Source organism: Neovison vison, chromosome X (genome assembly GCF_020171115.1).
Source record: "Neovison vison isolate M4711 chromosome X, ASM_NN_V1, whole genome shotgun sequence".
Lineage (NCBI taxonomy): Eukaryota > Metazoa > Chordata > Mammalia > Carnivora > Mustelidae > Neogale > Neogale vison.
Genome location: NC_058105.1, coordinates 81,940,447 through 81,952,871, shown reverse-complemented (window position 1 = coordinate 81,952,871; position 12,425 = coordinate 81,940,447). Strand labels below are relative to the sequence as shown.

The 12,425-nt window shown below is 38.8% G+C and overlaps 1 protein-coding gene across 10 annotated transcripts in view; it reads right to left on the bottom strand.

Moving 5' to 3' along the window:
- Positions 1-12,425, bottom strand: part of HUWE1 (HECT, UBA and WWE domain containing E3 ubiquitin protein ligase 1) — a 169,904-nt gene that overhangs the window by 92,041 nt on the left and 65,438 nt on the right. For all 10 annotated transcript variants that reach the window (XM_044234530.1, XM_044234531.1, XM_044234529.1 and 7 more), the window contains 9 exons: positions 11,931-12,030; positions 10,512-10,612; positions 9,867-10,017; positions 9,604-9,731; positions 8,834-8,974; positions 8,516-8,621; positions 6,233-6,367; positions 5,619-5,720; positions 5,066-5,146 (listed from right to left, as the gene is read on the bottom strand). In XM_044234530.1, coding sequence (XP_044090465.1) covers positions 5,066-5,146; positions 5,619-5,720; positions 6,233-6,367; positions 8,516-8,621; positions 8,834-8,974; positions 9,604-9,731; positions 9,867-10,017; positions 10,512-10,612; positions 11,931-12,030 — 1,045 coding nt within the window. The remainder of the gene's footprint in view (positions 1-5,065; positions 5,147-5,618; positions 5,721-6,232; positions 6,368-8,515; positions 8,622-8,833; positions 8,975-9,603; positions 9,732-9,866; positions 10,018-10,511; positions 10,613-11,930; positions 12,031-12,425) is intronic.

The window sequence follows — 12,425 nt, the reverse complement described above, 5'->3', positions numbered from 1 at the left end:
TTTTACGCCATAGCTGACTAATTTGTTCACACTTCTCAAATAAGCTCAGATATTACTCCCTGACTCAGCTCAATGAGACCTCCAGTGATTGCAGTCTCCAGATCCTTAAACCTGGGCTCAGTGCCATAGTATCCAATGCTACTGGCCATGGCCCAAACTCTAGCATACCAGTGTGATCTTTGCATTCTGTCTTCCATTAGCATCATGGTCAATGGGAATCCATACAAAGGAGTAAACACTCCCTCTCTGAATGGCAAATTCATTTTATTGAGCCACTGCCCCAATCTGGGGATATAAGGTACTATTCCCTCACAAAGATTTAATGTTATACAACCATGTTCTTGGTTTATCCTTCCTGCCACGCTACTGCTGGCAGTTAATATAGGTCTCACTAAATGTTAGTCCCCTTTTAGCTTCCAAGTAACACTGACTCTCATGGGGGTACACATTTTATTCATTCAGTCTGGGCACTGGCAATAAAAACAAGGCATCATCTGGAACTTTTGATTTGTCTTATCATCTGCAGACCGCAGACTTAACACAAAAACACAAGAGCCTACTTAAGGGCATGCTCTTAAATTTAAAAAAAAAAATGGACAATGGTCTCCTTAAATGGGTCTCTCTTTTAACCACTTTATCTTAGTTATCCTGAACTCTCAACCTTTTAAGTCACATGCCATCCTGGGGCGCCTGGGTGGCTCAGTGGGTTAAGCCGCTGCCTTCGGCTCAGGTCATGATCTCAGGGTCCTGGGATCGAGTCCCGCATCGGGCTCTCTGCTCAGCGGGGAGCCTGCTTCCTCCTCTCTCTCTCTGCCTGCCTCTCTGCCTACTTGTGATCTCTCTCTGTCAAATAAATATATAAAATCTTTCAAAAAAAAAAAGTCACATGCCATCCTAACAAAATATAACGAGGACCTTCCTATTCTTCTTCTAGTTATGAAACAAATGCCTGCCATGTATGAATCTATAATACCCAAAGAGAGTCTCTTCTCACTTAAAGACACTGCCCCCTTTTTGTACTTGGTGCAACCTATGCTAGATTGGTACCTCCATTTAGAGTGGGTTACAGAATGGGGTCCACTGAAAATTGAGGTCTTTTGCCCTTTCAGACTATTCTGTATGCCACAAAGGTGGTCTCTGCTAAAGTCTTTTCCCAATATAATAGTTTTAAAGGTTCACTAACTGGAGTTCCCTCTTTGTAAGAAATGGAAGTCTTGCCTGTTCCCACACCTACAATTTTATGCTTCTTCTAAAAAGGAAAGGAAGATTGTAAATTAGTTCTCAGTACTAACATTCTTAAATATGGATGCTAGCTCTGGATCTACCCTATTACAGCCCTAATTACAGAGCTAATGAAAGGAAAGCCACTACAGGACCTGGTATAACAATGCCTGTGACTTCCATAAATAAATGGACACCTCCATCATGCCAAGCCTATAGATCTCAACAGGTCTGAAAATATTATGGAACACTCTGGTTCTGGTTGGCCTAGCATTGCCAGATTTGGCTCATGGCCTGCATCTGGGAGTCTACAATTCCAACTCAGTGCCAAACTCCTTGGACTCCTTTATGTCCATGTTGTGACCTCGACTGTTTGGGGATATTCAATCAGTCCACAATTCCCTTTAAGAAATTACTCTGTAACTTCTAGATACGAAGGAATACTGAAAATCACTTCTGTAATTATTTCTCAAATGTATGAAACCTTCCATCCAAGTTATGGGGTTAGGTCAGAACTCCCACGAACCCAGTATCCTAGAGGATGATGTTAGCACAATCGGTGGTCCCAGCCTCCGTGTTAACAGCCCCAAATGTTTAACTGCCCCTGTAATGGGTGGCCACATCACTCATCACAATTCCAATGGCCCCATCAGCTGACTTTCCTTAATCTGACAGTCTCACACTTCACTTTCCATTATTCCACCATCACTGCATCAACACTGCCCATCTTCCTCAACCTGAAAGACAATATTTATATAATGGTAACAGAGAATGTCACCTGAGCACTAAAACTCTAGCAATGTTAACAGGTGCCCAGGTTCAGGCAATTAGTTATACAAACAACTCTTGTTCCCTGGAAGGTCTTCAACATTCATACTGACTATCTGTCACCCCCATGATTAAGCAGTCCGTAACAACCATCATGGTGTTGACATCAGCTAATCTAGGAACAGAGCACAAGCTCAGGGAATATGGATTTAAACTGGAAGTAAGAGAAGAAAAGGTAGCTGGGGAACTTATAAAGGAATACAGTTGGGTATAAAAGTGGGATAGAAGAGTCAGAGATTGAATTTGGGAAGAGTCAGAATCCTTATTTGGTTGGTTTTAGCAAAGAATTGTTGCAGCAGGACAGCACAACCTCACCAGGTATTTCCTTACTGACTTCTTCATGCCCTTCCTAGCCTTCCCCACCAATCCAGAGTCTAGACCATGATGCCCTTCTTGTTGAGACTATTTTGCCCTCGCATGTCTGCCGTGATATAATTTGGCCACTAGAAACTCCACCCTCCAGCCCCCTTGGGCTACTGGATCTCCTAGGACACAACTCCTATTCAGCAAGGTCATACACTCTACTCCACCAACTGCTCCCTTCTAGTCCATACACCCTGACCTGTGTCCTATGGTTATTTAGTATCCAGGTACCCTAGATCAAACCAGAATGTCTAGTTCGTTGATCAATTCTTGCCACAAAAGGGAGCACTGGGCCGGCCACCTTTTTATCTTTTATACTGGGCTGCATCACCATCTTTGGTATAATAGGCACAAGATTAGGTGTTTTTAATTCTGTGACATAGACGCATCTTAACAGAGGCTACCCAAACAATGGCACAACTCCTAGCCAATCATATAAACCAAAGAGCTCAAGCCTTAGAAGTCCTTAATGAGGGACAAAGCAGTCTAGCTGCTATAATTAGTAAAAAGATTGGGGGTGCCTGAGTGGCTCAGTTGGTTAAGCGTGTAACTCTTGGTTTTGGCTCAGGTCACGATCTTGGGAACCATGGGATCAAGCCTTGCATTGGGCTCCGCACCCAGTGCAGAGTCAGCTTGAGATCTGTTCCCCCTTCCCTCCCCATTCCAGCTTCCACTTGAGCAAGAGTGTGCTCTCTCTCTCTCTCTAAAATAAATAAATAAACTCTTAAAACAGATGAGTATTAAACTACTGTCACTTTAAGGCAGCGTTTGTGCCTTAGGGGACTTCCTTCTGCAGGTGGGTCAAAAATATAAGTAAGGTATTCAGAAGAATTAAAATAAAAGAACAAGGGGTGCGTGGGTGGTTCAGTGGGTTCAAGCCTCCACCTTCGGCTCAGGTCATGATCCCAGGGTTCTGGAATCGAGCCCTGCATCGGGCTCTCTGCTCAGCAGGGAGCCTGCTTCCTTCCCTCTCTGCCTGCTTCTCTGCCTACTTGTGATCTCTATCAAATAAATAAATAAAATCTTAAACACAACAACAACAACAACAAAATAAATAGCGAACTACATTAAAAAAATGTGCCAGCAGATTCTTAGGCCCCCATTAATTTCTTTTCCTGGCTGTCTCCTTCTGGCTAGAGCAAAAGGCTCTACACTATCATTTATGGAGCTGTAATAATAATTGCTGGCCTAATTATTTTGAGTTGGCTTTGCAAATTTGGTCCCTCTCAAATACAAGTTATTTACAGGAAACCAGAAAAGTTATCATGCTAATTTAAATAGCAGGGATGAAGTAAAAGACTCTAGAGAAGAATTCTGACCTCTACTATGTTTGCTTTAGTGCTCTAAGTCTCATTTCTGGCTTCCTGTGTCATTCTGAAGGCTTACCTGCTACCTGCCTCCACCCCATAAGCATACATGTCCTCTTGCTGCCTCCTTTAAACTTTCCCTTTGCAAGATGCCTGTGTACTTGCTTTTCTCTGTTTTGGGGCTTTCTCCCAGAGAGAGCCATCCTTCTTCCCTGTACTGTAACTTGGGACTTCTCCACCTGTATAAGAAATCTTTGATTTTACTAAAGAACTACTTCCATGAGTTCTGCCATATGAACCTAACCTTGGGAGGGTGTCTCTCCATGTCAAGATGGAGTTGCTATAGTATAAGGGAATACTTCCTCACCCTGATAAAGAGGAACAAGACCTTCTGCTAACCTCAGATTTAATGGTGAAATACTGAATGCTCTCCTCCCCTGAGTTCAGGAATAAAGCGAAAAGGCCCATTCTCACCACTTCTATTTGGCGTTATATTGGAAATCTTTGCCAATGCAGTTAAGACATAAAAAGCAAAATGATTATTAAGAACTGCTTGTAGATAAATTAACAAAGCAATTATGAACTTTTAAGTGAATTTAGCAAGGTCACAGGATACAAACTTAAAATATAAAACCCCAAATTTGTTTTAGGCAAGGAACCACATACCTAAATTATAGTAGCCAAATCTACTACCTCCAGATACCCCAAAGTGTGCTACTGGTACAAGGAGGTTTTGTTTATTTCTATACTTCCCACTACATTCCTTTAGTTTTAAGGAGAATTCTAGACACTGATGTATCTCAATGTCCTGAATATGTATGGCACCCAATAAATGAAAAAAAAAATGAAGTTTTAACAACAGCACAGAATACTGCCAAAATAAAGTTGCACAGGCATTTTTACAAATAATTACAAAGGAACCACAGCTTCCCTAACTGAATTTTCTACAGTGAGAAACTATTTTCTATACTATAGTTTGTGGGGGGTCTGTCATTCAATTCTAAGAATGGAAACCATTCTGATTGAATTTTCCAGACCAAGATGAGGGACTAACCATTGAATTAAGACATGCTTCTTATCACACTTGCAATGTTAAGTACAGCACAAATGTACAATATTACTTATCACAAATGATTTATAATATACTTCTTATAGAAAGTATATTTGATATTCAAAAAATGGGTATTTGAAACTGAATTCTGACCTTTCTCTATTTCATCATCAACTAGAAAGATACATAACACAGTGGACAAATGGGGACAGTAAAATCCTATAAGGATATAACATACACAGAGAACTCTGCCAGGTTATTCCAGCATGGTATAACCAACTATAATACCACTTACCGAGGAGGAAGAGTGATGGGCCATAGTATTCTGCATTACTGATGATGTGCTTCAGGGAGGTAGGGAGAGAACCATCCATCACTAAGAGAAAAGAAAAGTGAACACCAAAGAGAATATGATCAGCATAGAAGTAGTTTGATAGGTAGAGATGATAGAACAATGTATTATATATACCACCACTGTGGTAAATATCCTGTGTTGATTCCAGTCTAATGGTTTCTACTTAGTTCCTCCTATTTTATTATTTATTCCTTGTCCATGAAATAGCCTCTTAACAGTGGGTCAAAGAACAAAAGAATACAGACATAGACAAAGTGGAGTAGCAGACTGGAAGTGAGCACAGTCAAAAGCTGAAAAAGGAAAAAAATAGGTCAATCATTATGAAAATAGCTAGAAAATCCTTAGGTCTAGGAAAAGTGACACTAAAAGACTAAAAGCATGGCATGCCTTTTCTTAAGCCTGTCTTACAAAACAAGAGTAGCATCAGTATTGAAAGAACTACATCTTTGGAAAGAGTCAGACATCCTTCAAGAAAGAATCTAAAATCAAATACCATGTCGTATGCCATCTGAGAAAGCTGGGTCTTGAATGGCCTTCTTGAGGAAATTCAACATGGATTTGAGAAGTGCTGCTCTTTGTGGAATACACTGGACTCCTGGCAAGAGAGCAAGATGGAGGATTATACTGAGTTCACCATCAGACCACAATAAGTAGGCACATAAAACAAATTTTTAAGAGAAGCACATACACTATATCAACACCAGCAGATAATCGAAATGACATCTCTGGATGTTGGGAAGAGTACATACTTACCAAGCTTTCAAAATGGGAAAATAAATCACCAAGGGCTACACAAAACTAATACTAAAAAGACTGAAGTATAAGTGCAAGTAAAAAGATTAACTCTGGGATCCTCAGTTTCTGTTTTAGATATTATCTGCTGACATGGGTGCTTTGATAAAATAATCAACATGAGAACAGTTGGAAAACTATGAAATGCTATGAAATAAATGTTAATAGGAGAAAATGGATACCAGAAAGGCAAAGTAACATGCATAGTCCTAAGAAGCAAACCTCCAAATGTATCACTAAAGCTGTTCCCAAAGCACCTCCTTGACTAGTTTAGTAATACATTGTGAAAGACTGTGTATCTACTTGTCTACCCACCAGGACGGGGGCCAGGGCCAGAGCCAGAGGAGATGCTAGTGCTGCTGCTAGAACTTGATGCCCTTAATTCAACATCTAGCCGGTGCTCCACAGAGATGGATGAGCCTGGACTACTTTCCATAGTCACATCTGTAACTAAAGTAAAAGTTATGATAAAGAAACTTGTTAGAATAAAGCACCGCCAAAAGAATGAAAAAAATTTTCCCATTAAGGTGAGATAAATGATACAAAAAATGGTGACAGATATCGAAACTCAAAATAAAAATGTAAGCTTTCCACAAATAGAGGAATATTTAACAGCACTAGTTATTTAAGAAATGCAAGTTAAAAACAATCCTTCAAAAGAAATCCCCTTCAATATTTCTCACCCACCAAATGTGGGAGGAGAAACAATGGTTAAGTAAAACATGCAATTTCACACACTACTGGTGGGTAGCAGACTATGGGTAAAGCTTTTTCTAATTTTAATCAAGTACAAAATACATAATTGCTTCTTATAATTTATAAAATATAATACAGTTTCTACAGTATTAAACCACTGTTTACACTGGAAATACTTTCTTCCAACCTTTTTATACATACACAAACATACATACTTGTGCCTACTTATATAAAGGCAGCACACCCTCATAGTTTTGTAACCCTTTTATAGAATATAAAGTTTCCTCTACATATACATCAGAAACACCTGGATTAGTTATTAAAAATGTGGATTTCCTGGGATGCCTGAGTGGCTCAGTTGTTTAAGAGTCCAACTCTTGTTTTTAGCTCAGGTCACGATCTTCAGGATTATGGGGTCATGCCTCAAGTAGGGCTCTGCACTCTGCAGGGAGCCTGCTTGAGATTCTCTCTCTCCCTCTCCTGTCCCCACCCACCAACTTATACATACTCTCTCTAAATAAATAAAATCTTAAAAATATTTTTTTAAAGTGTGGATCTTTCTGGTCTACACTTGCACACTTCTGAATCAAACATTGCAGATGAGGTCTATAACTTTTTAAAAATTTTATTTATTTTATTTGAGAGAGAGAATACAAGTGCACAAGTCAGGGTGTGGGGGGAGGGAGAATCTCAAGCAGACTCCACAATGAGCACAGAACCTGATGTGGGCCTCAATCTCAGGATACTGAGATCATGACCTGAACTGAAATTAAGAGTTGGACGCTTAACCAACTGAGCCACCCAGGTGCCCCTGAGATCTACATCTTCAGCAAGCACTTTAATTTATTCTTATGCATATTCAAATTTGGTAACACCTGATTTATAATAAACAATGAGGCTTTTAAATAGTCTTCTATTTAGTAGATGTCACATTTTAATCAACACTCTGGGATCTCACCCATTAACTCAAATGCCAGCTTGCCCACAATAAACCAGAGACAGAAACTGGGTAAAGGAGTTTCTAGGGGCAACAATGCATGTAAATAACTGTGTTCAGGAAAGATAACAGAAAAAAAGGAACAGCATCCTATGGGTACTGAGTGTTAAGAATGAAACCATTATGAATTCTGGTACCTTTATCATAAGCATGATAACAGATTCATGTAATGACATCCTGGGTCATCAAGGTAAGAATCTGAATTCTAAGAAAGCTGTTTTGGGGAATGTTTTTTTTGCTTTTATTACTATTATTATGAATTATGCATGGGGGGGCAGGGAGAGTGTAAAAAAAAAAAAGGACACACATGATGATGCACCCAGAGATTAAGAATATCTGGTTATCTAGCTTTTTGGCTTTATGGTTTAAAATATGTTCCCTACTCAACAACTTCTTCACCTCTCCTCTTCCTTCTCAAAATAACCTGACAGTTTCCATTTTAGAGTCTACGTTCTCCTTATCTTTCTCAAACACATTATTTAAACACCTACGATTTATCAGGCACTGCTGAAGATAGAGCAGTGAACAAAACAGTACACTGATCTCATGGAGCTTACATTTTAGTGGGAATAGGAAGATAATGAACCAATACTTAGAAAACAGCTATTAAGCCTTGAAATAAAACAGATTAACATCCCATAGAGTGATTGTAGCACTCTACTGCAGCTCTACCATCTGCTTCACTTTCCACTGCTATTCCCAACAACTTGTGCCTCCTCCTTTTATAATTATCCTCATGAAAAATACACAAATTACTTATGTAGAAAAATACTGTTTTGTTGCTGAAAATACACACTCAAGTCACTTGTGCACTTTGGAATTTATGAGGAGGAAGAATGAAAATTGGGGCTGGATGATAAGAAAATGCTAAGCACAAAAATACTGACTTAGTAACTGTTAATTACCATCCATATCAGTTTCCATTTCTTCTCCTTCTTGTGTAGTACTGGGTCTCTGGATCTTTGGCTTGATCACAAATGGACATTCTTTCCGACACAAATCTACTTCATGCTACAATCAAGGGAAAAGTAGTAAGAAAATCCTACATATATACCAGGAGTTAAAAATAATTATAATGAAAGAATGTCACAGGCAGATTATAAAATTGGTTTCTAAAAACAGAAAAGGGCTAAGATGGCTCTTTAGAGTTATTAGGATACTTCCTAGGTTCATCTTTTACTGGCTGGGTATGTCTATGCCAAGTACTCCTTATATAATAATACCTCGAGTCTATAAATGAAGATAGAAAGTCCACTATGGGATTGAAAAGCTGCCATGTCCAGGTTGGTGATAAGGTCAACCACTCTAACAGCTCTGGTGACAAATGTTATCTGGTCTTGTTCATCGCCAAGAAACTTTATAACCTATTGAGGAGAGAAAAAAAAAGACAAAGCCAATCAAAAGAGACACAAAACTGTGAATAATGTATTCTTTTGGAAACATGCAGTCTAGGGTCTCAAGGAGGCAAATACTGTGTGGGAGAAAAAAAATAGGTGTTTGTCAAATGTTAGCTCTATTACTTCTGGGACTCAACTTCCTGAGGTAATGGGGACATAAAATTACTTTTCAGGTTTAAATAAAATATTCAGGGAGAAAAAAGCTGGTGTCCAGTGCCAAGCACAAAGTAAAACCAATGTACCTTAACAGCACAATTTACAAAGTACCTTTACATATTTTTTCTTTGGGGTAACAGCCTAAGGTCATGGTAAGATATGGCTAGTCTTGACTAGTACCTGGAGCCTCCTGACTCTCAGACCAAGCTACACTATGATCAATTCTTAATAATTAAGCTGCACTTAAAAGTTGTTAATGAGATAGATAACTAGAATACCAAACTAGAAAAATTAAGAACATTTTCTAGGTAAGCTTCCTTATGCTATCTGCTCTCACTGTTAACCGTTCCAAACTTGTAACTCTACACCTGCTCTTAGTTGATTTCCCCACAGATGTATTAAAAAAAAAACCCAGAAAACAAACAAAAAAAACAAGGCACCTTCAATAAGGCTTCCATCATTCCACAGGAGACCAAGGCTTCACCACCAGCATCATAGCTGGCCAGATGGTATAAAAAAGAGAAGAGAGCAGTGGCAAACTGGTGAGGGTATGGATCCATGGAAGGATCTATATGGGAAGTTGGGAGAGACAGAAAAAAAGCAAGCTCAGAATTTGATGTTAAGAGGGCAAGATGTTAAACAAAGACTGATAAAAGCAAGGGTGAAGTTCCTGCTAGCTTAAAGAATAATCATCAAAACTTACCAATCATGGCTTGGATACAGTTCCGCACAAGTACAGGCAAAAATCCATGGTAAGAGGCAGTTCCAGTACAGTCAATAATACTGCTGAGTTTGGGAGTTCTCTCCAAATGGACAATTGATGTTAATGTTCGTAAAGAAGCAGCTTTAATCTCCTACGAAAACAGAATGTAAACATGTGATATATTAAATAAGTTGATGACTGGGGGCACCTGGGTGGCTCAGTCAGGTAAGCATCCAACTCATGATTTCCACTCGGGTCATGATCTCATGGCTGTGAGATTGAGTCCTGTGCTCAGTACAGAGTCAGCTTGAGATCCTCTCCCTCTGCCCCTTCCCCCACACACTCGAAAATAAATAAATAAAATAAATCTTAAATAAAAAAAGGTAGATGACTGAACCATGTTGCTAATATCCAGAACTCAAAATTAAGGTCATTCTACTGCTAATGGTTTGGGGTAGACGGAGGTCTGTTGAGAATAACACTGAAAATCCAGCCCTTAATTTTGTAGCTAAATATCCAAAGAGGAAGATGTAAAACAACTAAACTCCCCCTTTGGAACTCATTCTAAACCCCTGGGAGAAACCGAAAGGAAAATAAACAAAATACACAGGAGCCTGACATACACATTAGAATATTAGTACTTACCATAAGCTGCTTATCTGTTATCTGAAGGACATCTACCAACTCCTCTATCAACCCATTATATAAGATACTGTTTGCTGACTCCTGCAAGGCATTGGAATACACTGCAAAAGGAGAAATAAACACTTTAGGCAAGAAGGCAGTGGTTAAGCCACTGCCCAATGACAAACCTTTGGCACCTACTGATTCTGGGAAAAGAGTCCCTTCCAACCAGCACTGAAGGGCAGAATCACTGAGTTTTGGAAGATTGATCAAATAGGGTGATAAGCCTTAAATGTCCTCCAAATTGACAGATTCTCCTATTATTAGTACTGGTAGTCATGAGCAAAGATTTTGGGGAATGGAAGTATGAAGAGAAAGTGAAGAGCTAATTTTTTATAGTATCATTACTTGATAGAGCAACTATTATGCCTTTCGTATAGACTTCACATGAAGACTAGTCTCTTCATGTGATACTTCTGTTTTTCATTGGAAACACTTACACAGGCTGTAAAGAACAGAATTTTGGACTACTGCAGACTAAGTCAGAAACTTGTAATTGACACTGTGGAGTAAAAGTTGAGAATACGTATAATTCACTTTCAATGAATCCCACACAGACGTAATAGTAGACACAGTCTACTGAAGTGCAACTAATGGAGTCAAGCACATTCATTTAGTTAAACAAACATGTATCCATTAATGTGCCAGAAGTTATGCGAGGTGTGAGTACAAAAAGAAGAGTATGAATTTCACTTCAAGAATTCATAGTTTAAAAGAGGAGAAAAACAAGTAACATAACAAAAGCTGGTAATATTAACAGCAGCTACCATTTCATACCTTCTAAGTGCCTAGCCTGTGTTAGGTGCTTTATAGGTTTTCATTTAATCCTTGTATCAGTCTATAAGGTAAGTGCTATCCCAATATTAAATGAAGAAACAGGCCAAAAGCATAAACATGTAGCACTAATCATCTGCAGAATCCGGATGAGAGCCCAGGACTGATTCCAAAACCAATGTCCTTTCCATTCTACCACTCTGAAGTAAAAGTAAAATGCACAGTATTGACTTCTTAATTAATATCTTCTAACTTCAAAATTGTACTACTGACAGGACAGAAGAGGAAGATGAAATGGCAAAAGGAAGAATAGGGGCTAGGAGAGAGGACTACCTGAACATCCATCTAAAAGAAAAAGGGCCAAAATCAAGACTAAACCCAGGCAATATCTGTTAAGTATTATACTGTTTTCTAATACAACATTAACAAGCTCAAAAATGATGAATATAGTGAACATTAGAAATGCAGGCAATTTTACACATTAATTTGCCACCTAGATAACTACAATTAAGCCTCACAGCAACAAAGACATAGATGAAGCTCAAAGGAAATCATGTCTAAATTGCCTAATCAGGGCCTGTTATTTATAGTGTTATAGTCTCTTACCTAATATAGATATTGCATGCAGCCTGGCTTGAACAGCCTGCAATCGTTTCCTGTGATTAGAAAAGCCATGGGCCAGCCGTATGTGTGTAAATAACAGCATCTGTAGGAATAGAAGACCTAAATTAGGAAACCAATGAAAACGGAGAATGTACTTTCTAATGGCTAAATCTTACCTATTGGGGTATTTGGTAAAACGGTATAGTGATAGTTCTTGGCAACAAGCTGAAGACATTCATAAGAGTTCTGATTGTTATTAATCAAATATTTTATCACCATAAGAATGACCAGAAAAACTACAACTAAATGTTTTCTCTTTCATATGTAAAGTGTTGAGATACTAACACTCCATTTTGCATGATGAGTAAAGCAGCTTATGTCTTTCTCAATTCTCATAAAAACCTAACTAGGAAGTGAGCAGATGTTGGCCTCATAAAAGATGAGGAAACTAAGGCTCAGAGGCTAATTTACCCATGATCTGACTCCTTCCTTTCTGAT